Source organism: Balaenoptera physalus (assembly GCF_965194825.1).
Source record: "Balaenoptera physalus genome assembly, chromosome: X".
Classification (NCBI taxonomy): Eukaryota; Metazoa; Chordata; class Mammalia; order Artiodactyla; family Balaenopteridae; genus Balaenoptera; species Balaenoptera physalus.
The window spans coordinates 17,372,376-17,398,451 of record NC_138903.1 but is presented as its reverse complement, the minus strand read 5'-3'; the positions used below and the strand labels follow the sequence as shown (position 1 = coordinate 17,398,451).

The window sequence follows — 26,076 nt, the reverse complement described above, 5'->3', positions numbered from 1 at the left end:
ATCTCTATACCTTCCTTTTCTTTCTCTGTGCACCTAAGACTGCTCTAAAAATAAAGTCTTAAAAAAAAAGAAAGTAAGTGCCATGATTTTGGACCTTGTCTTTGTTAGTCACCATTGTATTTATAGTTCCTTGGAAATCATTGTTAAAAACTATAGTTGGCCTTCAATAAATATTTTGTGACTGGATGCATGAATATGTTTTGTCCTAATGCAATCGCAATCATAAAGGAAGACTCATTCTGTTTGGGGTTTGCTTGTAGTCTGGCTATAGATTTCCTCTTCCATTTGTTCATTAATTGGCTCGTTCCTTCATTCACTGAAGCTTTATTGAATGTATTTTATGGACCAGCAGTGGCAGCTCTGGAATTTCTAGATAAATGAGCTAAGGAATGGCAATTCATTTGGAAGGGGATTGGCTAGGTAGCATGTCTGGAGGCTGTATTAGCATAACGTGTGCACGTTTTTCGCCTGGCAGGTTATTTGTTTGCGGGGGTCTGGTGTAGTTAACTGGAATGGAGTTAACACCTCCTCTCCCACATCACACCTTGGATCAGCTGTCACATACAGGCCTCTCATTTAGCGCTTCAGATTGTCCCTACATGGGAGAGAAGTGGGTACGTATTAAAAGTGATTATGATGCAGGGGAAAAGGACCAGCAGAGCTCTGTCCAAAGCATCAAAGAGAATAGAGCGGAAGGAGCTGCTCACTTTCCTGGAGGTCTAGAAGGAGGGGATGGCGTGTCAGGGAGATCTTTTCAAGGAAAGTGATATTTGAGCAAAGTGTTAAAAGATAACTGGGGATTCATGGTACTGGCAGCGTGCACATGGGCAAGGGGAGAGTGTGGTGATGGACGAGGGCTGGGTTTGGCTGGGCTGCAGGGGACTTGGGGGCAGGGAGTTGGAGGGGAGCCTGACCCTCTTCCCTCAGGTCTCTGCCAGCCCACTCACAGGCTGCACTTCTGGGTGGGCTGGCACGTTGGTGGAGGGGTTCCGACGGGCAGTGTCATGATCAGATTGGCACTTTAGAGAGAGAACTGGGGAGGTGCCAGGCAGTGTGGAGTGGAGATGGGAGAGGAAGTAGCTGGGAGAGTTGCCAGCCCCGGGGCTCTGTGGTTGATGACGAATTGGCTTGGAGCTCTTGTAGCTAGTAGCTCTTGGAAAGGGGCAGATGGGCCCACCTCATGCACACTCTTTGAGTTGGGCTGCCGTAGCCTGGGTTGGCAGCAGAACTGACAGAAGAGCCAAGTTTCCTTTCAAAGAAAACTCTTTTGTGTATTATGGAAAGCAAAAAGCCAGGAGTCAGCATTCGACTATCTATGTTCATAGCTAGGCTAAGGATAAAGAGATTAAAAAAATTAAGCTGGGAGGGCATTGTTAAATACATACATACATATATATATATATATATATATATACACACTCATGAGCATCATCATGTGTGTCTACAAATCACATAGATATATTTATTTATGTATATATGTACATTCAGCAGGTTCATCTTCCTAATTTGTTTTCTAATAAACCTTTAATTTTAGAGTAGTTTTAGATTTATAGAAAAGTTGTGAAAATAATACAGAGTTCCCACATACCCCACAGCCAGTTTCCTCTGTTGTTAATATCTTACATGAATATGGTACATTTGTCACAATTAGTGAGCCAATATTGCTACACGATTCTTAACCAAGATCCATCCTTTACTCAGATTTCCTTAGTTTTTACCTAAAGTCCTTTTTCTTGTCCAGGATCCCATCCAGGAGACCACATTACATTTGCTCGCCCTGTCTCCCGAGGCTCCTCTTGGCTGTGACAGTTTCTCAGACATGCCATGTTTTTGATAACCTTGGCGATTTTGAGGAGTTTTGTAGGATGTCCTTAAGTTGACATTTGTCTGATGTTTTTCTCATGATAAGACTGAAGTGATGGGTTTGGGGCGGGGGGAACCACAGAGGTGAAGTGCCGTTCTCATCCCATCAGATCAAGGGTACATGGTCTGAAGATGACTTCTCACTGTTGATGTTGACCTTGGTCACCCGGCTGAGGTCTCTCCACTGTAAAGCTGGTCTGTTTTTTCCCCTTTTCTACATCAACTCTTTGGGAAGAAGTCACTATACACGCCTCACTCTTAAGGAGTGGGGAGTTAAGCTCACCTCCTTTAGGGCAGAGTATCTACATTCGTTGTTTGGAATTCTTCGGCACAGATGATTGTCTCATCCCTCCCATCCTAATTAGGTTTTGATAAGGTGATTTCTTATCTGTCCTCTAAATTCAAAATGCTAATTCTCTGGCACTTGGATCACACTTGCCATTTTCAGCCAAGTGACATTTCCCACATTTGTTTTCTTGCGTGACACATAAACAGATCTATGTGTTATTTATCCAAGCAGATTGCAAGTTTCTTGAGGACTGGGACAGCATCTTATTCAAAGCCCCTTACGCACTGCAGGTGGCTAATAAATATTGAATAAATGGTTTTTAAATTAACTTAACAGTTAATAACTAAAACCGGTTATCAGAGTCTCTGTACATGAGGACTGTGGTAAGGTGAGGATACTGTTGACGTGGCATCCTGCTTTGTGAAGTGGTCCTGGATTTGTAATAGTAGCTCATAGGCTGCTTCCTGTGTACCAAGCACTTTTATAAACACTTTACATATATTACTTATTTAATCTTCCAGACAACCCTGTATCTTGGTGCTATTATCCCCATTTTATAGATAAGGAAACTGAGGTGAACAGAGTCCAAATAAGTTGCTTAAGATCACTCAGCTAGGAAGTGGCCCAGCTGGGAATTTGATCTCAGACACCCTGCGTATAGAGTTTTGAACTCTTAACCACTGGGCTCTGAATTCATTACAATGGTAATTAAAATGGTATCTCATGTGGGCGAAAAACAAGATTGCTATTCAAACACTTTATTCCGATCTGTTAGGTTACTACCGATGACATGGCTGGCAGCAATCTTGCTATTTTTTTCCTAGGGGAAGTGTTTCTATAAAGGCATGGCTGCTTTTCCTTCTTCAGTTTTTTTCTTTTTTTAATGAGTAATTTTTGTGTGGTACAACTAATTTTATTTCTTTAAAATACAGGCACTTTCACGATGGGCATTTCGTATACAAACCATATTTTAGACAGCTCTTGCTCCCCATCACGGTATCTATTGAAAGATAGTGGGCTTTTTATTTTCTCTCTGATGTTTTTAACCAGAAGTGCTTGCTGGGTCCTGCCAAATAAACGCTCCTTGAGTGTGTTCCTTGTGCAAGCGGTCACACCTGTGGGTACGAGGAGGCAGCCTAGATTCCTGTGGCGACACAGGCGAGGAAGGAGGACTTTTCTCGAAGCCACCCAAGCCATGAATCGGCCCTGGCTTCCTGAGCCATAAACAAATGCGAGCTTTGTTCTCCCCGTTGCTCATTTGGTCCCAAGTATGACTCAGGGTTAGGCTGGGTCCTTCAGGCTCCATGCCTTTGGCTGTTGGAAGGAAGTGGGAGGCTTCCAGGGTAGTTCTGGGACCTTTTCAAACTGAAGAGAGGAGGCTGCCTGCATGATGGGAGAAGAGGTATTTCTTTTTCTTTTTTCTTCTTTTTTCTTTTTTCTTGTTTTTTTTTTTTTTTTGCTTTTAGAGATGGAATAAATTCTCTTAACTTGTATCTTATCTATACTGTTCTGTTAACAAGATTTGTGATGGGTTTGCATTGGTAGGTTACAATGAAGTGTTTGCCAGCGAGGACCTCCCACGGAGGGGGGGCTGTGGATAGGCTAAGGAGCAACCTATAACGTGGAGGATTATTTTCTCAAATCAAATGTTGCACTGGAACGATTTAGCTGTTTTAACCAGCCCCCAACTTTGGTTAATTCGGCCATTAATTTTTACAGATGTTTCCAATTTCTCTGTGTCTTGGGTTTTCATGCGCTCATACTGCAGAGAGTAATTTGGATGGGCAGTTTGCATAAGCAGTAACTGTTACCCCATGTCACCGAGATGTTTAGCAATTACAGATGTTTGTGCGGTAAACAAATCCAGCTTGCTCTTCAGGTTAGCTTAGGAGAGAACACGTCCTCGCAGAGCAAACCAGCCCTGGGGCATTTCACTCTTGGGGGGCATGGACATTGGAGTTTTCCTTGCGAATGGAGAAGCTGTGAGTAGTGACTTCTGGGTGCTGTTGAACTGCTTTTTATTGAGTTAAAGATATTTGGCTAATTTTGTAGTCCTGGACATTTATATTCGTTTGCTCATATACAGAGTAAAATAGAGACGCTAAATTATTTGATTTTCTAAAAGCTTGCTAGTAATAGGTGCTCTGCTTTCTCTCTGTGAGTTGTTCATATTTGTCTACCTAAAAGCAGAAGTCTGTCATTTTCCAAACACAAAATAAAATTCCCTAAATAAACCACAGGGTAAGTAAAGCTTACAATGTGTCATATGTCTTCCACATTGCTGCTTCTTGTTGCAAAAAAAATTTTAAGGGGACAGTTGATGGTATCTGTAAAATATATCTATGTCTTTTTCTGTCGCCGTTAACTTATAATATTTTCAAAATTTCAAAAAAAGGAAAATAGCGTGACAGAAAGGAAACACATTGTTTTAACACATTATTTTAAGAGTAGGAGGACTTCTTGAAAATTTTTTGAATGGTGTCTGTTGCTTGCCTAGAAGGGAGCAGCTGGCTAAAATAAAAATATATTCCTCTGCAGTGGCTTGAGAGAATTTTCCTATTGAAAGGTATCTGAAACTTGCTGATTGTTATTATTGCTGGGTGTCACTGATCTGAGTTCTGAAAAGTAAAACTCAGAATTAGGTACTTATATGCAAAATTCAGATGGTGACTCTTCATTTGGGAAATGAGTGAAAGCTTGATGGAGTGTAACTTGTGAAACGTGGGAGTCTTGGTGATGGCCTCTCTGGCTCCGTCAGACTAGGGCCTGGAAATGGGACAGGAAGGGTGGCCCCTTAAAGTTAGTGACCTGTAAACTACACGTTGTACTGCTGAGTGCCCCCCAAACCCTTTGCTTGTTTGTTTCTCAAAGTGGAAATAGCTCTGTTACTTCTGACTACAGGAGCTCTTTGCAAAAATTATTATAATAATAAAAACTCAAAGAATATGAAGAAATAAATAGAAATTGCCCTTTTTTTTTTTAAACACCTTTATTGGAGTATAATTGCTTTACAATGGTGTGTTAGTCTCTGCTTTATAACAAAGTGAATCACCTATACATATACATATGTTCCCATATCTCTTCCCTCTTGCATCTCACTCCCTCCCACCCTCCCTATCCCACCCCTCTAGGTGGGCACAAAGCACCGAGCTGATCTCCCTGTGCTATGCGGCTGCTTCCCACTAGCTATCTATTTTACATTTGGTGGTGTATATATGTCCATGCCACTCTCTCACTTCGTCCCAGCTTACCCTTCCCCCCACTGTGTCCTCAACTCCATTCTCTATGCCTGCGTCTTTATTCCTGTCCTGATCCAGGAGTAATCGTAGTCAGCATTTTCTATGTATCCTTCCAGACTTTTATCTGAGCCTGAATGTGCATGCAGTACACACCTCACTCTTCATACAATAATGAGGTCATATTAAATGTCACCTGTTTTTAAAACTTAACATATTATGGGTCCCCCTTTTCTGTCAGAGAGCTGTGTGATCATTCATTGTCAAGATGCACCACCATTTATTGAACCAGTCCCTGTGTGGTAACTATTTATGTTGCTTCCACAATTTTACTATTAAAAACAACATTCTTATATATACATTATTGTACCTTCCCTGATTATTTCCTCTGGCTGAATTTTTAAAAGAGGAACTTCCAGGTTATAAGCTGACTTAATTCTGGTTGGTTTTGTTTTTAATGAAAATAACCCAAGTATATGATAAAAAATTCCAGCAGAACAAAACTAAGACTTTCTCAATCCCACACTCAGCTTTACTTCCCAATGGAAATCCCCATAAAAGGTTTCTGTCTACTCTTGTAGAAATATAGAATCTTTTTATTGTGGTAAAATATATATAATATGATACCATTTTACTCTTTTTTCAGTGTACGGTTCAGTGGCATTAAATACATTCTCATCGTTATACAACCATCATCACCATCCATCTCCAAAACTTTTCCATCTTCCCAAACTGAAACTTTGTACTCATTAAATACTGACTCCAAATTCCCCCTCCCCTTAGCAATTACCATTGTACTTTCTGTCTCTCCAAATTTGACCGCACATGAGAGTGGGGTCATAAAATATTTGTCCTTTTGTGGTTTATTTCATTTAGCATAATGTCTTCAAGGCTCATCCATGTTGTAGCATGTGTCACAATTTCCTTCCTTTTTAAGGCTGAATAACACTCCATTGTATGGATATATCACAATTTTTAAAATCATCCCTCCATTGATAGACATTTAGGTGGTTTCCACCATTTGACTACTGTGAATAATGCTACAGTGAACACTGGCATACCAACACCTGCTTTCAGTTTTTTTGGGGTATATCCTCAGGAGTGGAATCACTGGGTCATCTGGTAATTCTCTTTAATTTTGGGGGACCCGCCATACTGTTTTCCACAGTGGCTGCACCATTTTACATTCCCCCCAGCAATGCACAAGAGTTCCAATTTCTCCACATGCTTGCCAACACCTGAGATTTTCTGTTTTTTGTTTTTTTTTAATTTTTATTTATTTATTTATTTGCCTGAGCCAGGTCTTAGTTGCGGCACGTGGGAGCTTCGTTGCCGTGTGTGGAATCTTTAGCTGTGGCATGCGAACTCTTAGTTGTGGCATGTGGGATCTAGTTCCCTGAACAGGGATCAAACCCGGGACCCCTGCATTGGGAGCGTGGAGTCTTAGCCACTGGGCCACCAGGGAAGTCCTTTTTTTCTTTGTTTAATAATAGCCATCCTAAAGGGTGTGAAGTGGTATCTCATTGTGGTTGGAATTGGTGTTTAACGTGTGTTCGTGTTGCCTATCACTAATAGGAAAGGATATTATTCTTCTCATCTTAGAATGAGGAGTGGAGGAAGAGGTCTTCTGTCTGAGAACCCCCACGAACTAGCAGGTCAGTTACACGATCCCAAGAGATTGCAGATTGTTTCAAGGAAGGACTAGTTCCCCTGTTCCTGCAGCTCCTGGAAAAAAGATGAGCGGAGAGCCTTGGTGTCACTTGGCTTCAGAGGTTTAAGGGTGACAGGACTGCGGCGTCTCACTTAGCCCCTCACAGGTTTATGGAGAGCGGATTCAAAACCATTGTTTTGAGAAAAGGTGAATTTCTCTTTTGCGCTCTTTTAATTCTAAATGATAGTACTCGTTTCATCTTACGTTGTGGGGAAAGCCAGTTTTATGATTGATTTGCTCTCCTCACTTCTGCTCTGGAATTCCTTGGGGACAGGAAATGAAAGTACTTCTTTTTGTACATTGTTTGCCGACACGTTCATTTGCTTCAATTGACGTTCTTCAGTGGGGTGGGCTGAGGTATCTGTAAGTATTTCATCGTGGCCCTCTTTTGTTCATGTATTAACAATTATTTCATAATATTTATAATCCTAGAGTTTGCAGATGCTTGTGACTCCTGAAATTTGAGGGTTTAAAATTTTCTGTGTGGCCGTTAAAATGATCATGCTTCAGTACCTAGCTTGTCTTTTTCTCTCAGAGATTCTCCCTAGTTGTAAAATGATGTTCTAGGCAACTAGAACAATGGGATGGATTAAGTTTAATGCTCTATGAAAGCTGGCAACTTTAAAACAAGCTATCCAGCTTACTTTGCATGGTGGTCTGTCTTTGCTGCCGTTGAAAGAATTTAGATCACAGAGATCATTCAGTTAGTCAGCAACCTGTTTTGTATTTTTCTGTGGCATCTGAGGCCATTTAAAAATTATGAGATGACAGCCTTATTCTCAACTCAGGCTCTTGATGTTGGAGGCCAGATCCTAAATAAATGTATACCCATAAGTGCTCTAGAAACACATGGAAGCATAAGTACAATAACCCCTACTGACACCTCTAATAGAGATTTCTCTCTCAACTTGGGCTATAAAATGAACAATTTACAAATTAAGAGTTTTCCAGAATTGCCTTAAAAGCCACTTCTTCATCAAAAGGCTATCGTTAAGCCATTTCACAGATGGCCTGTGACTCAGGAGTGTCACCCCAATTAAACTCATCCTTGAACTTTTAGGAATAAAATAGGCAATGTTTGGAAAATTGAAGGCAGATATTTGGAGTCTCTATCATTCAGATGCTATATTTCTGTTTTGCTCATTTAAGATGAGGAAGTTAGAAGTGGTAAAGATGGATTTACTGCCTCATTTTCTTTTTCTTCTTTCACTTGCTAAGCATTTTCACCCGCCAGTGATTTTAATATGTTTTGCTCCATTTGTTTTGGTAGCATCTGCTCAGTCTGTTCTTTTTATTTTGATTTCTTAGTTGGGTTTCTCATTTTTTCCTTCACTAGAGGCAGCTTTTCTGAAACTTCTTGGGTACCTTTTCTAGACAATTAACAAAATTGATAATAAGAGAAGTAGTGATGTAAAATGTCAAGACTTTAGATCCTAGAGTTGTCCAAATTCGTCCTCTTGGTACAGTGCTTAGCAGTTACTGCATTGGGAGAGCTGGACACGTTTTCTGTCTTATATGTCTCAATTTTAGATTTAGTTTCTTTTGCTTCAAACCCCAGTCCCGTCTGCATTCAGGTGTTGTTAGAAGCAGAGAAAGTAGACTTGTTCATAATATAGAATCCTGTTTTTTCAAGTGATGTGAATACAGATACTGCTATTTTTGACTCAGAAGAGGCTGAAACATTACAAAGCTGGTAGGTAACTCTATGCCCATGCATGGAAGTAGTCTGCCTAAGCGACGCATGTCACATTGTCGATTTGCAGTATAGCGGTGAGCAGAGTGTAACTGATGGGTGACCTTACTGTGCTTACAGTCAAGGGTTATAGCATCTCTGACATTTTGGTGTAATTTTTGTATTCATTGCCCAAGAGCTCAAACAACTCCAGGTTTTTCTGACTAGAGCCTTCAGTCATAGGTCATTAGGCAGGAGAGGAGAAAAGCAGTCCAGATAAGAGATGACAAGAGATCCTGAGAAACCAAAAGAGACATAGCCAGGTCAGGGAGGCATCACAGTTTCCAAGTACTAAAAGTGGTTTTATGGGGCCAGAGAGCAGTGCGTTCGTGGGTAGCCCAACCCTGACATTAGTCTAGAAATTCTATGTGAAACGAAGATCTAACATGGGTTGATCGTCTTGTCATGAAACTGAATGACTAGAAAGAGGCAGGGGTACTCTAAGAGGCGATGACAGAGGCAATGAATGAAGATGGTCAGGAAACTAGAACTCAGGTGATTGGTCTGGAGTGTGGAACAGTGATGGTCACTGTGGCAAAGAGAGAAGGCTAAACAGAGTTGAGGAGGAGATGAAGAATTATGTTGGGGTTGATGGTTGACCGTTCTCTGGTGCCATTGATGGCTGAAAAAAGGGGAGCCCCCTTTAATTTGAGACATGGTGCCAGCCTGGGAATAAGGGAGAAGTAGCCAATAGTGAGCACTGATAAATTCTTCCTTGTCCTATGATGGGAAGGGTGTGGAAATCTTTCCCTGAAAGCCCCTGTAGATGGCCATCTGAAACCCACCTGTCTGAAATAGATTAAGTATAATAACTCAGGAGTAGGGAACGGGTTATAAACTCCAGAAGTACCATCACTGGTCTCTGTCCTCCTTCGTCACCATCTTCCGTGAATGTGTATTGTTTTCCCTGTGCTGAGTCTATAGCACATCTTTCTGGAAGGCACAAGGAGGAATTGCTGCTCTCAGGAACTCAAACGTGGAGGACACTGAAATGAACGTTCTCCATTGTAATAGAAAAGGGCAAGGGATTTCTCAAGACCAGAAAATGCATCAATTGGGATATTTTCTGTGCATATTGTCTTCCCCACGCCCCCATAAAAAACCAAAATATGCCTTTAGAAAATAACATATAACCACAAAAAGTGCCACTTAAGGAAACACATGATTAAAATAGGTGATTTCGTGTTTTGTTTTTTAAATGAGGGTTTTCTTCCCCTCTATTTTGTGTGGTTTGGAGTCTTTGTATACGTTACAGAGAAAGGCGAAGAGAATGGGGGAATATTTCAGTACAGGAAAGCGAGACCATGCCAAGTGAGTAGTGAAAGACATACCATTTGTTCATATGGTGAAGATGTGCTTTGCCTAAAACTCATCAGGCATCCCAAAGAGAATTTATAGCCTTAAGAGAACTCTTTTTCCTCCAGACACTTGCTACGAAACTAAAGTTAGAATAAATGAATGAATGAATGAATGAATATAAATGGCAGCCAAGCACAGACTGAACTGAATTTTTGCTCCAACAGACCAGAAGTTATTCTACAAAAAGGTTCCTCTTAAAAGTGCAGTTATTCAATCTGTCCACACCCCAAACTTGAATCCCATTTTAGATTTTTTTTTAAATTTTTATTTATTTATTTATTTATTTATTTATTTATTTATTTATTTATTTATTTATGGCTGCGTTGGGTCTTCGTTGCTGTCGCGGGCTTTCTCTTAGTTGCGGCGAGCGAGGGCCACTCCTCGTTGCGGTGCACAGGCTTCTCACTGCGGTGGCTTCTCTTGTTGCGGAGCACGGGCTCTAGGTGCGTGGGCTTCAGTAGTTCTGGCACGTGGGCTCAGTAGTTGTGGCAAGTGGGCTTAGTTGCTCCACGGCATGTGGGATCTTCCCGGACCTGGGCTCAAACCCGTGTCCCCTGCATTGGCAGGCAATTCTTAACAACTGTGCCACCAGGGAAGCCTTTGAATCTCATTTTTTAAAAAGTCAGGCTTGATTTTTGAAAGGCAGCAAAATCAAAGTATGTTCACGTTAAGTGGACCTCAAAATTTGGGGGGCCTGGTTCTCATCACACTTGGTTTTTCTCCCATTTGAGAAACTGTAATAATTCCTTTGGTTTGTGTTTAAAAGAGTTTTTGCTTGTGAAGAACTAGAGAACTGGTAGAAAACTGAGAACAGTTAAGCTGTGGACCCTGCACAGATAGGTCACACCCCTTAAACCAGTACTTCTTCAAATACTGGGAAATGAGGACTCACGTAAAAATAGTTACAAAGTAAATTCAACTTCACATGTATGAATCGGAATTCATGGGTTTAATTAGAAGAGCAGGAAATATATTTTTTGACTTTGAAAACATTTGATAAAATGACTCAATACTTTATTTGGAACAACATTAATTGAAAGTGACTTTATATCATCCACTTAATCACTGAGGATATGAACTGATGAATAACTGTAAGTAAAGTGTGATGATAAATGACCGGGGATGCTCTATATATATGGGTGGTATCTTGTGAGTTACCATCATGACTCATTTTACATCTGATGTTCTTAACATCCTTACTAATGACTTGGAAAAGGAAATATAATGACACGCTAATGGAAGCTGCATGTGATTTCTAGTTAGGAGGTGTTGCAAATCAAGTCAGACCTGAAGAAAGGCATTAATAATGTGAAGAGGTGGGCCATCCTTTCCACCTATGTTAGTGTGTGCTATTTTCTTAAAACTTTGATTGTAAAAGTAATCACTGGTTTGTAGAAACACTGGAAAGTTGAAAAATATAAAAGAAAGTAAAAAGCACTATAATTGAATCACCCCGGGGCCTACACTGTCGACATTTTTTCATATTTACTTTCACTCCTTTTGCCATACATTTTTAACCGGTTGAGATCATACCACACGCATAATTTTTTTCGCACACATAATTGTGTATTTTTTTCCACTCAGCATTATATATAACTTCCCATGTCATTACAAACTCTCAGTAGACATTTCTTTAGAAGGCTGTGGAATGTTCCGTTTTGAGGCTCTAGATACCTAGAGGATCTGGGAGATCTGGAATCTGGTGGTTGCATTGACTCCTGTCAACACTACGTTTAAATTTCCAATATTATAGCCGAGAACACGGCACTTTCTTGAAAACGTAAAGATAAAAATAACGTGGGAAAGCTGTTTTGCCTTGTGGGCTGTGTAGCAGTAGGCATTCCTCAAGGTTTGTTGAATTTAATGTACTACCTATAGGATCCAAACAGAATTCCAATTGTCCCTTCCTTGCTGGTATTGAAAGAAGCCTTTAAGAGCAGCCTTTGGCAGGAAGTCTTGGCCCCTTCCAGGTAGAGGCCTGTGAATCCAGCTTTTCACATCTAAGTGTCCGTCAGTAATTTCCACTAGTGGCTTTAGAAATCTGTATCACGTGAGTTTATGGTCTCATTTGGCCCCGATTCCTGAACTGCCTGGGAGGAGTATCTGTTTGGCCTAGCAATTTAGGATTTCTTCATCCATTATTGAATGGATGCCAAGCTTTGTAAAAGATGGCGTGGGGTGATTTTCTGTGGTGGTGCGTTTGCTCCTGAGTATCAAAATGCTCAGTAAAAGGCTTTCTGTTCTCTGACAACAGGCCGTTTTCCCCAGACACACGCCTTGTTGTTTTTCCATCGTTAACAGTAGATAACAGTTTGGACGCGGCCAGAAGCAGTCGGCATGGGCTCGTACTTGAGGGGCTTCTGGAACAGTCTTCCGGCCACTCACTGTTGGGCGCCACCTTAACCGAAGCTTTATTGACTTGAAAGCTCTGTGGGTTGTCGGCTCTGGGCCTTGTCGTTTCTCCTCTTTTCTTTGTTTTTTTCTGCCTTGCCTCCTGAGCAGCGACTATATGGCAATGGCTGTTGCTTTTCTTCCTTGATCTTTTTTCAGAATTATCACTTTCCTCTGAGCCCGTCTCTGCTGTGCGACTGTCTTGTAAAAGTTGCTTCATGCTCTCCAGTCCCCAAGCAAAGGAGTGACAGTTAACCTGCTGTTTTTAAAAGATGTTGTAATTGAAACAGTCATTCTTTGTAACTAGATTCATAAAGAGGCATTATGATGATTGTTTTTATTCGGTAAAATTCAATAACAGTAGTAATGGTTAAGCACTTTATATACATTTTTTCCATTTAATCTTCTTAGCAAAATCTATGAGGTACCTATTATCTCCATTTCAGGCAAGGAAACTGAGGTCTAGAGAGGTTAAGTAACTTGCCCAGGATCACATAGCTGGTAAGTCTGATCTTAGAGGGGAATTCCTACTCAATACTAATTCCCTCTTACCACCAGATGCTGTCGTGAAAGAGGAAACAGGTTGATTTGTTCCATTGTTATATCACTCGTGCCTAGAAAATGCATTGCACACAGTACTTTCCCCATAAATCTAAATGTTTTGGTTGAATGTTGAATTTATTGTTGACCGCAGTAAATTATGAATATTTAGTACCTCTAGTGTGCAAGGCACATCAAAGAATACAGATTACCAAGACACTGCCCTTGCCCTCCTGCAGCGTTTAAAGTCCCCGTCAGTGAAACAGACACATACATAAGTAGCCATAATCACAAGGCAGAGGGTGGTGAGTGCTGTTCTCGAGATTCAAAGCAAGTTCAGTAGGAGCAGGGGGAGGTGAGAGAGAATTCCAACAGTTGGCATCTAGGATATTTTTATGGAAGGCACACAATTTGGGTTCACCCCTCATTGTTAAATGTCTTAGTAACTAGTCATTGAAGTGCCCTGAGTTCAATTTGATCTCTTTTTGAGAATCTCCATTCTTGGAGCACCTTGGGGTCATCTTTCTAGGTATTCCGCTGGACGTCTAGAAGATGTAAGTAATGTGTACCTGACCTCTGAGTGTACTTTGGAAGTCCCTGTTTTGCATAAGTACGTGATGTGAACTTGTTCTTTCTAGTAAGAATAAAATATAAAGATAATATCATTGAGTCTTTAACCTTTGATCCTGTTTTCTCTTCTGTTCTTCTATAAAATTGGGGAGTCCGGATGATTCAAAAAAGGAAAAAGTGTTATTCTTTGGGAGTCTGTGGAACAGTTGATGAAAGTAAAGAATGAGTCATACAGGATTAAAGCCAGAGCTATTTAGCATTAGCCAGATTTAGAGATTGTCTTTATGGGGTCAGTAGGTTATCTTTCCTAGAAGTGTAAGGAGTGTTTCCCGTAAGACTGAGGTGAGTTTCTGGACAAAGATGGGTTTGTTCTCTAATTCACCTCATTACATGCTGTATGCACCCCCTGATTATTTTGTGGTTGAATATTGAATAGCAGGATATCAGAGCCTCGTGAGCAATTTTTTGCCATTTTAGTCAATATTCCTACATAAAGAGAGGCTTGTAGGGAAAGAGGAGTATACCCTAAGCCTTTTTAAAAATTGTGGTAAGATATACATAACATAAAATTTACCATTTTAACCATTGTTCAGTGTACAATTCAGTGACATTAAATACGCTCACGTTGTTACGCAACCATCACCACCATCTGTCTCTAGAACTCCTCTCATCTTGTAAAACTGAAACTCTGTACCCAACAACTTCCCATTCCTCCTGCCCCAGCCCCTGACAGTCACTATTCTACTCTGTGTCTCTGTGATTTCTACTACTCTGGGTGTCTCATATGGGAGGAATCATATAGTATTGCCCTTTTGTGACTGGCTTATTTCACTTAGTGTAATGTCCTCAGGGTTCATCCATGCTGTATACCATGTGTCCGAATTTCCTTCTTTTTTAAGGCTGGATAATATTCCATTGTATGCCCTAGCCTTTTAAGTAGCAATTTTACTTGAAAACCAAGCAACAAAGCATTGCTCCAAGTTTTACCTCTTTTCTGATTGAAACTGTTTCATTTCCTTTCCTTACTCTGAAGGAGAGAAAAGCTTCTCTGGAAATTTCTTTTGGGGAAAAGAAATTTCCCATTTTTGTCTCTAGCTTAAGACATTTTTGGAGACATATTTGACTAAACTGTTTACTTGAAATTTGTCAGATTAGAAAGATGCTTTTCCTTATGTGTCCAGAGCTTCTTATGTGCCTCTGTTTTAAAAAAATGTTTTTGTTTTCAAATGGTAGATTGATTGGTGTTTTAACAGTAAGCTAACTGTTCAAAACTATCACAGGCCTACTACTTTTTTACTAATGTCACCACACCAGCATCAGGGACCTGAGAAACACATCCACTGTGATTCTTCTCATTAGGATAGATTTTCCATGATGCTTCCCTGAGCCTATTTAGCTCTTTTGCCTCTCTGGTCAGGGTCTGAACTTAATGTTCTTTGTACACCATTGGCACTTAGTACCTCTGTAGAATACATATATGTTGACTCAAGAACATAACAGAGTTTGGGTATTTTTCCATCTATATTCACACCAATTCACAGTCACTGATTTATCCCTGTCGTGATTGTGGAATATGGGCAGGTTGGCGGCAGTCTACGTGTTTCTCCAGCCTCTCTTCCGCATCCTTAGTTTCACTGCCTCAGTTGGATCATTGCGTCAACCTCCTAGTTAATTATCTCCTTGACTTTCACATGCCCTTTCCTTTCTTCTTTATTCCTCCCAATGCCACCAGATCATTGGTCTTAAAGTCACAAATGTGATCATGCCACACCTCTGCTAACTACCAGTTGCCTTTAAGATAAAGCACAAACAGTAACATTGGCTTCCATTTACCTTGCTGGCCTCCTGGCCCAAGCAGCTCTTCCTCCCTTCACCCCACCTACAGGATCCCCCCTTCCATTGGCCCCGTTCTGTGCTGCAAAGCCCCCATTCCCTGCTTACATTCTCACCTTTGCTCCTGCTTTTCTTTAGCTCGAATACTCTCTCCACCATTTTCTACCTGGCAAATTCCTACTAATCCTTCAGAATTTAACCCAAGCTGCATCATTGCTGTGAGGCTTATTTCCCCATGTAGACTTGTTAATGGCTCCTTTTTTCTTTTCTATGCACACTTTTATTGTAGTGTTTATCCCTTGGACTGTGATGCCTCGTTAATTAATCTGTCTCCACTGCTAAATTTTGAACTCATTTGAGATCCAGGACTCTGCCCATCTCATCTTTGTATATGCAGCTTCCAGCATAGATCATGGCTCATAGTAGTTCTAAAAAAGAATGCTGAATAAATGAATGAGTGAGTGAGTGAGTGAAAGAAAGGAAGGAAGGAAGGGAAGGAAAGAAGGAAGGGAGGGAGGGAGGGACGGAGGAAGAGTGATTGAGGCAAGGCTTCACTTTAAATGCAGAAAGGAAAACTGAATAAACGTGGCTTTGCCCTCAAGTATCTCATACACAGAAAAATGTCATGATCAAATGTGGGCTGCATGTCAGTAGAAAACATTTAGCTAGCTGGACTTTAGTTGCACCTTAAAGGTGAGATGGGATTCAAATATACTGGAGGAGAAGGTGCCATCCCAGGTAAGGGGAATAGCCTGGACTGTGTTGGGATTGAGTAAGTCAAAATATTGTAGAGCTGGAAAGGATCTTTGTATGTTAATCGAATTCATACAACTATTTTATTAGAAAATTAGGACTTGGTCCGTGTATATACAGCCAGTTTCATGTTAAAGCACTGGATGAACAGAACTCAAACTGGCCCCATGATATTCCCTGCTCCCATACCATCCTTCTCTCTTCCTTACCCACACTCTTCTTAAATTCTCCAAATGCATCTAAAAGGAAGGCATTATTAATCAAAAGATAAAACTAATCCTCTGGTAGAAGAAAGGCTTGAGATTTCCTTTTATCTGTCGTTAACAGCAGAAAGTAGTCTTTTGAAAGCGTACTGGCGAACTGTGTTTTGCCGAAGTAGTATATGAAATGGAAATTTACTCTGGCTTGTTTATCCTCTGTGAATAAGATGATCCGACAACAAAATAGCATGCAGGCTCCTCTCTTGGGAACAGTGGGGGGAAAATAGAAACAGCATTTTCATATACTGTCAGACGTTTGGAGAGCTGCCTTCTATGATTTTAATGTTGTCTGAATGTACACCCTCCACCTCATTGAGCACTTAAGTAGGTTTTGACTCCTCCTTCAGCACTGCATTTCCCCGGCACAAGTGGAAGCCCCTACTACACCTTCAAAAAGTTACTTTGCTTTGACAAAGAGAAAATCCTATTCATCCTGTGAATGCATGCGTCGGCTGGTTCTTTCCAGCTTTTTAGGGCATGGTCTCCTGAGGTATTCAAAAAGCAAACAAATGAACCAAATGATCAGATCCTGGCAGAAGTTAAAGTGCATGGTCAATTCTAGAAATTGGCTCAAATTCTTAGGTACATCTTTCTACTGAGGCACACGTGTCTCAGAGAGAGAGTGTGCATGTGTGTTTAATATACAAATATAAAACAGACTTCATATATACATGTTCAGTAAAATGATAGATACTGAAGTATCTATTGGACAGAGAGAAAGAGTAAACCCTAGAAGATCTAATGGAAGCATCTAAGATGGAAGTAGGTGTCTTATAGTCAAAGTTGGCTATTCATCTTAAGAGCACAAGAGAAAGATGCCAGCCATTGAGAGATCTGCCAAGTTGCAGCAATCAGAAGTAAACCCTCGAATGTCTTCAGGGCTTTGGGAATTACATGAATAGCCATTGAGAAGCAGTATATATTCTGAGTGTTTTGAAGTAGATATGGTAAGGGGTGATGGTGGAGGGTGATTAAAAGTTGAGTCTACAGGAGAGCTAATGAAGTGGCTTGAATTGGAGAATAGGATCCTCGTCTAGAAAACTGTGGAAATAGTTCCTGTGTTAGTAACAAAGCCCATAGGCTGGGGTCAAAGAGGAAGGGATGAAGCTGAAAGCAGGGACTGGGTGGTGGGTTTGATATGGGAAGGTGCAGTAAGAGAGTAGTCAAGGGTGGGTTCCACATTGTGAGTCTAGGAGCCAGAGAGGACGAGCCAAGAGAATTTAGGAAGCAGAAGTGGTGACCTTCACCTACCTCTTCTGTGGACTGCTCGTTCTCGTGATGTGTCGATAGGTATCATAAGAAGTAGGATTTCTGTGTGGATAAGTTTAGAAAACACTGAGAAAATGTTAAGGATAAAATTAATCTGTAACTGCAGGACTTCTCAGAGCCTTTAATATGCTATTATGCAAGGATTAGACCAAGCATCCTGTGTTTCCCAAATTTACCAGATTGTGGCATTAGGTGTTTTGGTATTTAGTTGGTTGGTTGGCGGAACATCTTGGGAGTGTGTGTGTGTGTGTGTGTGTGTGTGTGTGTGTGTATGTACACACATACCTGGATGATAATGACCCCTCCAAGCGAGGGTCCTTTGATCATAATAGGAACTTGAGAAAATCTGAGGGAGCAGGCTACGAAGAGTATTTGGACATCATAGGCAGACAAAGGTCCACCAGAAACATGGCTGAGATTGGATTCTTCTTTATGGCAACCAATAATTAATCGGAGGTTGGGGTCATGTGCATGAGAACAGGGGAGTAAGGCAGGGGCCAGAGAGGTCTAGGAAGACATCCTGGACAATGTGCTGTCACCAGAGATCAGGCTGGAAGAGCTGATACATGACAGTGACGAACAGTGGGGCTCCAAGAGGAGTCTAGTTTGTCAAGGAGGACAGCTCCCTTCATTTACCTGTTGTGATGTGGTAGGACGCTCATGGTAGGGCAAAGGGTGAGGGGATGGTGCCCCCAAATTCCTGGCTCCACTCAACAAACACTTCCTAACCCTTCACTTTGTGGAGATAAGAGAATAATTAACATCTAGGTCCTACCCTCAAGGAGTGCACTGTTTCGGAAGAGAAAGGAGGAGAAAAGCCTAAACTTCTAAGTGGAATACAGCTAACAAATACTTCTAAAGCAGCTGTGAATCTGACAAGGTCTTTAACTCTGGTTGGGCAAGGAGGTTTAATGTAACTTGAATTATCACTAACATTTCAAGACAACCAGGGAAATAAACATTATATGAATAACTGTAAGTCTTAAGCCCAACTTCATAATCAGAAGACAACTTTTTACATTTTATCTTTTCTTATAGCCAAGTTTAAAGGAGACTTACTTATATGAAGCATACCCCTTTGGAGACGTCAGAATTAACACAGTGGTATGTGAGGTATTGCAGAGGTAACCTCTGTCCGTAGAATGGAGCTACAAATATATTTTTTCTTTCACTGGACCGTGCATTTGATTTTTAGAATTTGGAGTTGTATTTTACTCTGGCATATCTTCTGTCGATAGCAAGTCGTTTAAGCTGGGCCAACCAAAGGCGGGTGAATTGACAATTGCTAATGTAAATTTCCCAGCGAGTAGAAAAGCCTTCCATTAGAAGTACGCAGGCACTCCATTGTATGGACACTCTTTTGTACCAGTTCTCTTCTGGCTCAGACAGGAGCTGCCTACATAAGGGGCTTCTGCCCTGCTCCTACCGCTCCCTGCTGAGCACCAAGCAGACTTTTCATAATACCATCAGTCATAGATGTTCATGAAAGGAGCATGTAAGAATAAATATAAAAAGTTGGCAGTGACTTTTAATAGCAGTTTGTATAGCTCTCTGATTTGTGGTGGAAAAGGAAAGCTGAAAGGTTGTGGATATGGTCATATACAGACACTGTTTTGTTTCTCTTCTCATCGCTCTCTCCCGTAGCCTGTGTCTCTCTGTTTCCTGTATATTGACCGGGATTTGGGTAACCATGCTGAATGGTTGGGCACCCCTCAAAACAGCACTGTGGAGAACCCAGCAAATTGCTGTTTCAGTGTGTGCAGCGATGTTCAGCGTCCTCTTGCCTTTCCACCTGCTTCGCTGTCTCACATCGAATGGGTATTTAACAAATCTGTACTGAACAGAAAGGGAAGATACTGTCAGATACTAATGTAGTCAAAGTCGTGCCTTCGAAGAGCCATCCTTTATCTTGTATTTTACCAGCTTTTTGAAAAGTCATGTCTTGTGTTTGGCTTTGTGTAAGCACTTGAGTAATGTCTCCGTATAGCTTCTCAGAAGATCACCTTCTTCTAGAATAGGCGTCAGAAAGCCTGGTCTACCAACAGGGGGGCTTCACCAACTGCTAGGATGCAAGGAGCTCTCTCACTCCTCCCCCTACCCAGCGAACCTGGTTGCCTTTGTGATTTCAGAGTTTTCTGTAGTATTATTTGAGAAGAGACTTTCAGAGATAGGACGTAAACTTTCTTCTCCTTAACATTGTCCTGTAACTGGAAACTTTTTTACACTCAAAGGAGCTTGCATCTGAATTAGAATAAAGTCAGAGGCGTGATTTTGCACTTGGTTTGAGCAGGATCCTGGTCTCACACTCCAGCAGTTGTGAAGAGAAACAGATATATTAGTCATTAGGGAACTGGATTCCACTGGAGTCCAATCCAGTGATTGTCTTTCCTACAAGCATTAGTTTCTTCATTTTGACACAGAAAGGAAAAAAAATTACTAGCTCTACTAACTGAAATCATATGTGGGTTATCTGTCCTGGGGCTGTGTTATCAGATCTTACAGAGCTAGGAGTATATATGATGCCCCTACTGTACACAAAACCCCCCAAAACTTTACTTAGTACTTTTGTCAAGAGAGCTAACAGCAGGGGGACTTCTGGTATTACATATTCAAAGGGAAGAATTTTTTGAATTATTAATTTTTAAAAATCAGGTTTTAAATGGAGATTAGGGTGTGACAGGAGAGACAAAAGTTGACACCAACTTGGTGATTACTGTGTGTTGAAGTGGGTTGATAGTAATAGTCTGTAGAGCTTTCAGCTCCATAGATTTCATACATACATTTCATACATTTCAGCTCCATATGTACATCCACTCCCAGATCAAGCAGCAGCCTCTGAGTTGGGGGGCAGTCAGAGCAGAGTATCGCAGATGTGGGTCCTAGGAAGTCTTTAGCCACGGCATGGAGTAGAAGAGGACATGTTGGGCTGAGCTATGGAGCAGAGCCCAAGAGTCCCTCCATCGAAGGCATGCGGTAAAATGGGCCTGTTTGCAGATCTCTTAGGAGGTGAAGGAGCTGCGTCCTGAGCAGCGTCAACACAACCCCTAAGTGTGTGGCCCGTGCTTGTCCTGGATAACACCTTCTTTGTGACACCCAGGAAGGCAGGAACTCTGAGCTCTGCCAAGGAAGCCGCAAGTGGAGATCCCGAATGCTCTTCCATAGCCTCTGCAAGCTTAGCGTCCTTCTTTACTGCCTGCAAGGTGGATGAGAGATGCATGGATGTGATTCCCCAATGTGTCCGTCCACATAGGCCTGCACTGCGGCTGCCCTTCAGCTATGTAGGACCTATGTGTGTACGGGAACTTGGCATTGCTCTCGTGACGCATGCCCTTTAAAAGCTGGGGTTTCTCTTCACATTTAGCCCAATGGACCAAACATGTTTTCAGAGGTAGGGGAAGCTGGAAGCCTGGTGAGAACGCAGTAATTCACTACCTTTGTCTTTGTTCTTATATTTAGAGGAAGGGCAAGGGATAGAGCTTCTCAAATGGGGTGTTTGGCAAGGGGTGGGGTGTTTGGGGTGGGTGCAGTGAGGAAGGAGCACCGTAGGCTATTAGTGGGCAGGAGCTAGTGTTGCCAGCTGCCCTGTAGTGTGTGAGAGTCTTCTCCAACGAAGAAATGTCCCACCCCAAATGCCAGTAAAGGGAAGCACCACAGAGGAGCAGCAGGGCTTGGCTGTCCCTGAAGGTCGACACAGTCATGGGGATCTGCCCACTTGGCCTTCACGGCAGTCTGAGCCCAGAGAGGCTAGATACAGTCTTCCATTTTTGGTTCAAAGCGGTCTTACCGTCCATTCATCCATCTGTCCATCCATCCATCCATCCATTCATCCTTTCATCCTTTCAGTACTCCTTCAGTGAAGGGTCTCTTGGCCACCTCTGCTCCCCCTCCTTCTCCCTCAGTGATATTGTCACATTGTCTGCTCTACTAAGCTTCATTGCTTCTCTGAACCGACTTATTCAGTAGCAATGACAAGTTCTTATGCCAGTGACAATAGAGAAGGGGGAAGGCATTTAGTGGAAGGAGGTAGAGAAGAGAGGAAGAAGAGTGAAAAAGATGTTTTATAATTTGTCTAGGTATGAGAATAGGCGCCCGAGTTGTTAATCCCAGAAAAGGGATTTGGTTAATGCTAACGGAATCCCTCCTACATCTAGGTTGGTGGTTCTCAAACTTGAACGTGCACCAGGATCCCCTGGAGGGTGTGTTCAGACAGAAGCTGCTGGGCACCATCCCCAGAGTTTCCGATTGAGAACGGCTGGGGCGGGCCTGGGAATTTGACTTCCTAACAAAGTTCCCAGGTGAGGCTAGTGCCGCAGGTCTGGGAACCATACTTCTCTAGGTCTGGGTCCTAGAGAAGAGAGAGACACCTGAACAGCTCTCATCTCTGGGACGCCTGGAAGACCAGGCTGAGAAGGGAGGAACTGGCCTTACTCTAGACCTTCCTCAAGGCCCATGAGGAAGAAGAAAGGAGTTAAGGTCTAGCATCCCCAGAAGATGAGTGCAATATCAGCTTCACTGCCCCCCCCCCGATGCTGGGATCCACGCAGAGACCAGTGTGCTATATTTTCTGAAATAGCAAGAAAAAAAATAATAGAGTAAGCTTTGCTTTCTTATGTCTTTCTGCTCAGAAGTAAGTATATTTAGCTGGTGGCCTTTCTTGATGTCTGTTAGCTTGGACGCACTGGTAAACCAGGACATCAGAGATGGAGGGCAACACTTCCTTTTGTTACCAAGTAAGGGGGTGTCGTAACAATACACAACCTGTGAAAGTTTCTCTAAAGGAAGGCATCTGGCTTAAGGCCCAAACCGTTGGATGTCTGATTTTTTTTTCAGGAACGGCAGCAAAGTCAGGATTGGACGTAGTGCTTACCGCTGTGTTTTCCTGATTTCCTCTCCCTACTGTCAGCAATAACTAAAGGATTAATCGTTTTTGTTTTCTTCTTCCTAATGTGTTAACAGCAGCGATGCTTTATTCTGGTCCACAAAAGGGAAAAACAAAGAGAGTGATGGAGATGCTGTTGGAAGTGCGAGCAGGGATGCGAATGACACTATGAGTGCATCTGTTTTTACTGTCAATTCCTGATTTTTCAAGATGATTCTAAGAACAGTTTTTCATCAAATGTGACCTTATGGCCAAATAACAACAAGCTTTTTTCCTCCTTGATGTTTCCTCGGAATCACACAGTGTTATTAGCTTGAGTACTTAGTGGCGGTTGAGGAGCGGCATAATATTTTGGGTTTCATTTTGTATCCAATGTAGAAAGCCCTGCAGCACTAAATAAAAACGTCACCGTGTAAAATGTAAAGGCTTTCTGTCACAAATGTTTTTAAAAATTCACTAAGGGCTGAGGATTAGATTTATCTTACCCTCTTTCTGTGATTTATTCATATTTAATGTTAGTTTCAACATTTGAAGCATGAAGAACTTTTTCAAATTAAAAACTGTGGTGAATCAGTCGTATTTGAAGAAAAATTCCACCGTGCCAGTATGTCAATTATGCAGTTCATTCCCCTTCATGTGTTCAAGGAGCAGATATGTTTGGTTTTCCCAGTGGCCGAAATTCTCACTGGGGAAACTCCTCATTGTTGGGGAGATTCACGCAGCTGCTTGGTTCTGAGAGCTGTTTCCCTGGTATCAGTCGACGTTTTCCTCGGGCGTTAATCACCATCACACAAACGTGATGGCCAAGGACAGGAGTGGGGACAGACCTCACCTTTGGAAACATCATTTTGCTGCTCGTCTCGTTTTTCATTTTTGTTGCTTTGAGCCGCTGAGTTGCCTGTGTTTGGGGGAATATCTTTAGTTAGAGACAATATCCAGTCTTTTCTGTGGATGGTTCATAAATAATGGATGATAATAGAATTAGTTATGAATGAAAGGAAGAAAATGAACTCAAAACAGACTCTTTTTTTTTTTTAATTTATTTATTTATTAATTTATTTGTGGCTGTGTTGGGTCTTCGTTTCTGTGCGAGGGCTTTCTCTAATTGCGGCAAGCGGGGGCCACTCTTCATCGCGGTGCGCGGGCCTCTCACTATCACAGCCTCTCTTGTTGCAGAGCACAGGCTCCAGACACGCAGGCTCAGTAGTTGTGGCTCACGGGCCTAGTTGCCCTGCGGCATGTGGGATCTTCCCAGACCAGGGCTCGAACCCGTGTCCCCTGCATTAGCAGGCAGATTCTCAACCACTGCGCCACCAGGGAAGCCCTCTTTTTTTTTTTAACTACTAAATAGGTGCCTCGGGTCTGCAGCATTGGCCTTTTTGAAAGCCCTGGAGGGTTAAAAGGCTGGTGGGAAGGAAGGGAGCTGCCGGCCCTGCTTGTTCCACCTTTGGAGCAAGTTGGCTTTTGGATGGCTAGAAGGAGACACGACAAGGCGCAGTTGCCCTGGACACTCTGACTTCTGCCTGTCCTTCCACCTGCCCATCATCTGTCTGTCCTTCTGGCCCTCTATCCTTCCATCCCTTCCTTCTTTGTCTTTTTGTGCCTTCCCTCTTCCTACCGTTCCTTCCAAGCTGCAGACACTTTGAACACCTCCTCTGGGCCATAGATTGAGTCAGCTTCTCATAAACTGAGTGGAAATGTCCCTGTTTTCTCTGCTGAAAGTAATCAACCTTCTAATAAGAACCAAGGAAGAATGGGAATAAGAGATACGGAGTGCCTACAAGGATAAAGCCTTTTTAACCTGGTTTTCCCACCTATCTGTCACTGAGGTCCAGGCCTAATGGAAAAATGGCAGCCAAGACACAGAGCAGTACCAAAACTTAAGTATGAGGTTTTTAGGACCAGTTGGGAGCATTTCGTCATCATGATCTTGATTCTTTTTATTCCTTTGCTTGATGGAGAGAATCATCTTGATGAGTAAAGATCATCTTTTTTCCCCTCAGACTATTGGCAAGAAGTTACCTCCGACTGCAGCAACTCCGGACTCGTCAAAAACAGAAATGGACAGCAGGACAAAGGGTGAGTTTCCTTATGTATCTGTTTTATGTTTGAAAGCAGTGAAGGGTTTTATCATCATTGAAACGCTTTTGAAAAATCCTTACATAATCTTAATGGCTTTTTTAAAGTACATGGGGAAAAAATGCTCACAAATATGTTTCATTAGGCTCTACCAGTAGGACGGGCACAAGTTCCTCGATGGAACAAGATGCGTTTTTTAAAAAAAAATTATTTATTTATTTATATGTTTGTTTGTTTGTTTATTTATGGCTGCGTTGCTGTGCGTGGGCTTTCTCTATTTGCAGCAAGCGGGGGCTACTCTTTGTTGAGGTGCGCGGGCTTCTCATTGCAGTGGCTTCTCTTGTTGTGGAGCACGGGCTCTAGGGCGTGAGGGCTTCAGTAGTTGTGGCACACGGGCTCAGTAGTTGTGGTGCATGGGCTTAGTTGCTCCGCGGCACGTGGTATCTTCCCGGACCAGGGCTCGAACCCGTGTCTTCTGCATTGGCAGGCGGATTCTTAACCACTGCGCCACCAAGGAAGTCCAAGATGCTTTCTTGCCGTTTGTTTCTCGCCCACGCGCAGAGCCAGGGCTTATCCGTGTATACCCAGAGCAGTTTGCATAGTTCACGAGGCAGGAAGATTCTAGAGGATGGCAACTCAAGCAATTTAGGGATTCATAGGCCTTCAGGTCAGAGAGGCTTTATCTTTTAGCCTAACCACTCAACAGACACTCCCAAATCTTGACTTTCCTGCCACTCTCCTCAGCACATCTTTGCTTGAATTCCTATAGTTACAAATGTCTTTCTTCTGTTGAGCCGGATATGCTCTTCCTGTCATTTTTACCCATGGGTTCTAGTCTCTGGGTCTATATTGATATTAGCCCATTTTTCTCCTAACAGTCCTTTAAGTATTTGAGGACAGTTGTCTCCCCCAAACCTTCCCACAGGTCAGTATTCCCCGTTCTAGAGTAGCCAGATAAAATACAGGATGCCCAGTTACATTTGAATTTCAGATAAACAATGAATACTTTTTTTTTGTTTTTAGTATGTCCCATGCAGTATCGGCTGTTTATCTGAAATTCAAATGTAACTGGGCATCCTGTGTTTGTATTTGCTAAATCTGGCAACTCTCCAATTCCTTTAGTCATTCTTCCAATAACTGGAACGTTCTGAACGTGCTCTAGTCAGAAATAAGTGCTTCAGTTCCTTCTAGGGATTTTAACTTTTTTTTTTCCAGCTTCAGATTTCCTTATGAGGATAATGTGGACAGACTACTAATCTAGTTTGGAAAGCCAAAGGTTGAGAGAAGATACATCATACATATGTAACTATGA

The 26,076-nt window shown here is 42.0% G+C and overlaps 1 protein-coding gene across 8 annotated transcripts in view; it reads left to right on the top strand.

Annotated features, from left to right (window-relative positions):
* Positions 1-26,076, top strand: part of SH3KBP1 (SH3 domain containing kinase binding protein 1) — a 337,837-nt gene that overhangs the window by 207,443 nt on the left and 104,318 nt on the right. For all 8 annotated transcript variants that reach the window (XM_082447084.1, XM_082447088.1, XM_082447089.1 and 5 more), the window contains one exon: positions 24,689-24,764. In XM_082447084.1, the coding sequence (XP_082303210.1) occupies positions 24,689-24,764 (76 nt within the window). The remainder of the gene's footprint in view (positions 1-24,688; positions 24,765-26,076) is intronic.